This window comes from Miscanthus floridulus, chromosome 2 (genome assembly GCF_019320115.1).
Source record: "Miscanthus floridulus cultivar M001 chromosome 2, ASM1932011v1, whole genome shotgun sequence".
NCBI lineage: Eukaryota > Viridiplantae > Streptophyta > Magnoliopsida > Poales > Poaceae > Miscanthus > Miscanthus floridulus.
Genome location: NC_089581.1, coordinates 38,183,417 through 38,185,800, shown reverse-complemented (window position 1 = coordinate 38,185,800; position 2,384 = coordinate 38,183,417). Strand labels below are relative to the sequence as shown.

Sequence of the window (2,384 nt, the reverse complement as noted above, 5' to 3'; positions counted from 1 at the left end):
GAATTTTTGCAACTTCTAGTGAGAGCAAAAAGTTTGCCTTATCAAGTTTTCACAACTTCTACCAAATTTGGTTATATTGTTTGGTTTGCAGTTAAAATTTACTGATGCTCCACTTTATCAGTCTCTAATTCATTTTACGCGCCCCAAATTATTTCAAAGCTTAAATACTCCCTCCATCCACAAAAGAATGCAATTCTCGCTTCCCGAGAAGTCAATCAATTTTAACTTTGACCAAAATTATATAAAAAATACTAATATTCCTGATGCAAAATTAGTATCATTTGATTATTCATAGAATATATTTTCGTAATAAATTTATTTGGAGACATAAATATTAATATTATTTGTTATAAACTTGGTCAAACTTGAGCTACTTTGACCGGCGCGGATCCCATAATTACATTCTTTTCTGGACGAAGGGAGTACATCTATTGCGCGCGCGGGGCGCCAAACAAATTTGATTACACTAAAACTTTTTTTTCTCGAAAACCTATTTACTCCAAAACTTGTCTGATCTTCATCTAAAATTTCTGGTGCGGGCCAAAGTTTTTGATAGTCTTCGCCCAAAACAGTGGCAAAGAGACAAACAGTGATACCGGTGCATGTTCATGTTGACTTTGCCGTTCTTTGATCGCCCAAATTTTCTCCCCAACAGGACATCCAACGTGCAGCAGCTAGATCTAGAAAGTAGAGTCACATGGGACAACCAGAAGGCATAAATAAAGATGTGGATCTCCTCAATCCAGCTTCCCGAGCGAGACGCGTTAGCGTAAACAATAGCACAGAAATAAGACGCGCCTTGATAAATGCGTGGCAAAGACACAAGCAGGCAGATCAATTTCTGCATTAACATTTTATTACAAGCTAGCACCGTGCAACCATTATTTTAGTAGGAGTACATCACATGGCAAACAAACCATACATGCTATCTCTGACTCTCTGTTATTTCTTTTTCATCATTTTCCCCCTTGATCATATAGCACATACATGCATGACACCCGTGAAACATTACATCAGCATCTGGTATATGTATCCTGCAAGCATCTGTTACACCTGCATTCAAGCCAACATCAACGTCTTCAGATCCAGCAAAGATCAACACAATAAATACAGAAAAGAAAACAAAATTAAGGAACCTCTTTATTCAGAAGATTCTAGAGCAATAATCTTTGTCCGGTATGCGCATGTAGTTTGGCCAGCCCAAATTACCTGCGTGCATATATGCGAATGGAAGCACGGCGCACGGGCGAGGCGACATCAGTCGCTGTCGCTGCTGCTGCTGCTGTGGCCGTCATGGTCGTGGCCCTCGCCGTGCTTCTTCTCCTTCTTCTTCTTGTCCTTCTTCTCCTTGTGGTCCTTGTCCTTGTGCTCGCCGGACTTCTCGCCGTGCTCACCGGTGATCTTGTCCTTGATCTTCTCCACGATGCCCTCCTTGTGCTCCCCGTCCTTCTTGTGGTGCTCCTCGGCCTTCTTGTGCTCCTCCTTCTTGTGCTCCTCTTTCTTGTGGTCGCCCCCCATGTGGAGCGTCTCCTCGATCTTGTGGATGATGCCAGACATGGTGGTGACTCCTCCTTTGTCTTTGCTCAAGAAAAGGGAAACGGCAATGGAACTGGGACTGGAATGCTATGCGGCGTCGGTGATCTTGGTTGGCTCTTCGGAGCCGGTATTTATAGAAGGGGGAGGGCTAGCTAGGTACTCCGAGGCTTGCGGTGGGGTGTGTGAAGAAATGGAAGGCCAATCGGATAAGAAGGACGTGATGGCACTAAATAAAGGAGAAAACATAAATCAAAGATACCGATTGCTTTGCTTACCAACTTCTGTACCAACCTTTTTGCTCCACAGAAATGCCAGCTGCATTCATTTTTTTTCTTTTTCTTTTTTTCTTTTGCGCACATTCATTTTTTCCCCTCATATACTCAGGCGTGTTTGGCTGCTCCGCATGCGAAGCAGGCGGAGCCACACCAATTGCCCTCACATGGAGGAGGGCTTCTAGCTAGTAAAATATGGAGCCGAACTGTTTTAGCGTACATATGCGGAGTCACAAAAACTGACTTCACTCCCAGGACTCTGACTCCGGCCACAGAGCGTGTGCAGAGAAGCTACACCAAACAGGCCCTCACTACGTCTAGAAATGATAATCATATTTAACAGAGGAAAAGACAAATATTATAAATTTTAATCAACAATTAGTCAAAATTTTATGCAAGTTTAAAGCATAAAGCTAACATCAATAGATTTGCGTTTAAATTGCCTCTAAGTTGAAATTGATTCTTTTAGCATTGACTATTGTTGGCAAAAAAAGACAGCCACACGTCATAATGCTAGAATGCGTGGGTAGTGGATTGTCGAGGCAACGATGAAAATCTACACACCGAACAGTCCGG

The 2,384-nt window shown here is 42.7% G+C and overlaps 1 protein-coding gene across 2 annotated transcripts; it reads right to left on the bottom strand.

The window, feature by feature from the left end:
- Positions 1-784: 784 nt before the first annotated feature.
- On the bottom strand, positions 785-1,657 carry LOC136522077 (dehydrin HIRD11-like). Of its 2 annotated transcripts, none has more exons than XR_010775784.1 (2): positions 1,137-1,657; positions 785-1,053 (listed from the first exon to the last, which is right to left on the bottom strand). XR_010775784.1 is itself a non-coding variant. In XM_066515869.1 (2 exons), exon 1 carries the CDS (start codon positions 1,555-1,557, stop codon positions 1,258-1,260), a length of 300 nt encoding a protein of 99 aa, XP_066371966.1. In that variant the 5' UTR covers positions 1,558-1,656; the 3' UTR covers positions 785-1,053; positions 1,210-1,257. The 2 variants fall into 2 exon arrangements, 1 of the variants encoding a protein (XP_066371966.1); XM_066515869.1 differs by having other exon boundaries at positions 1,210-1,656.
- Positions 1,658-2,384: the final 727 nt, after the last annotated feature.

What these genes read in the sequence shown, in the direction of transcription:
- LOC136522077 (XM_066515869.1), bottom strand. Translation starts at nt 1,557, where the DNA reads ATGTCTGGCATCATCCACAAGATCGAGGAGACGCTCCACATGGGGGGC.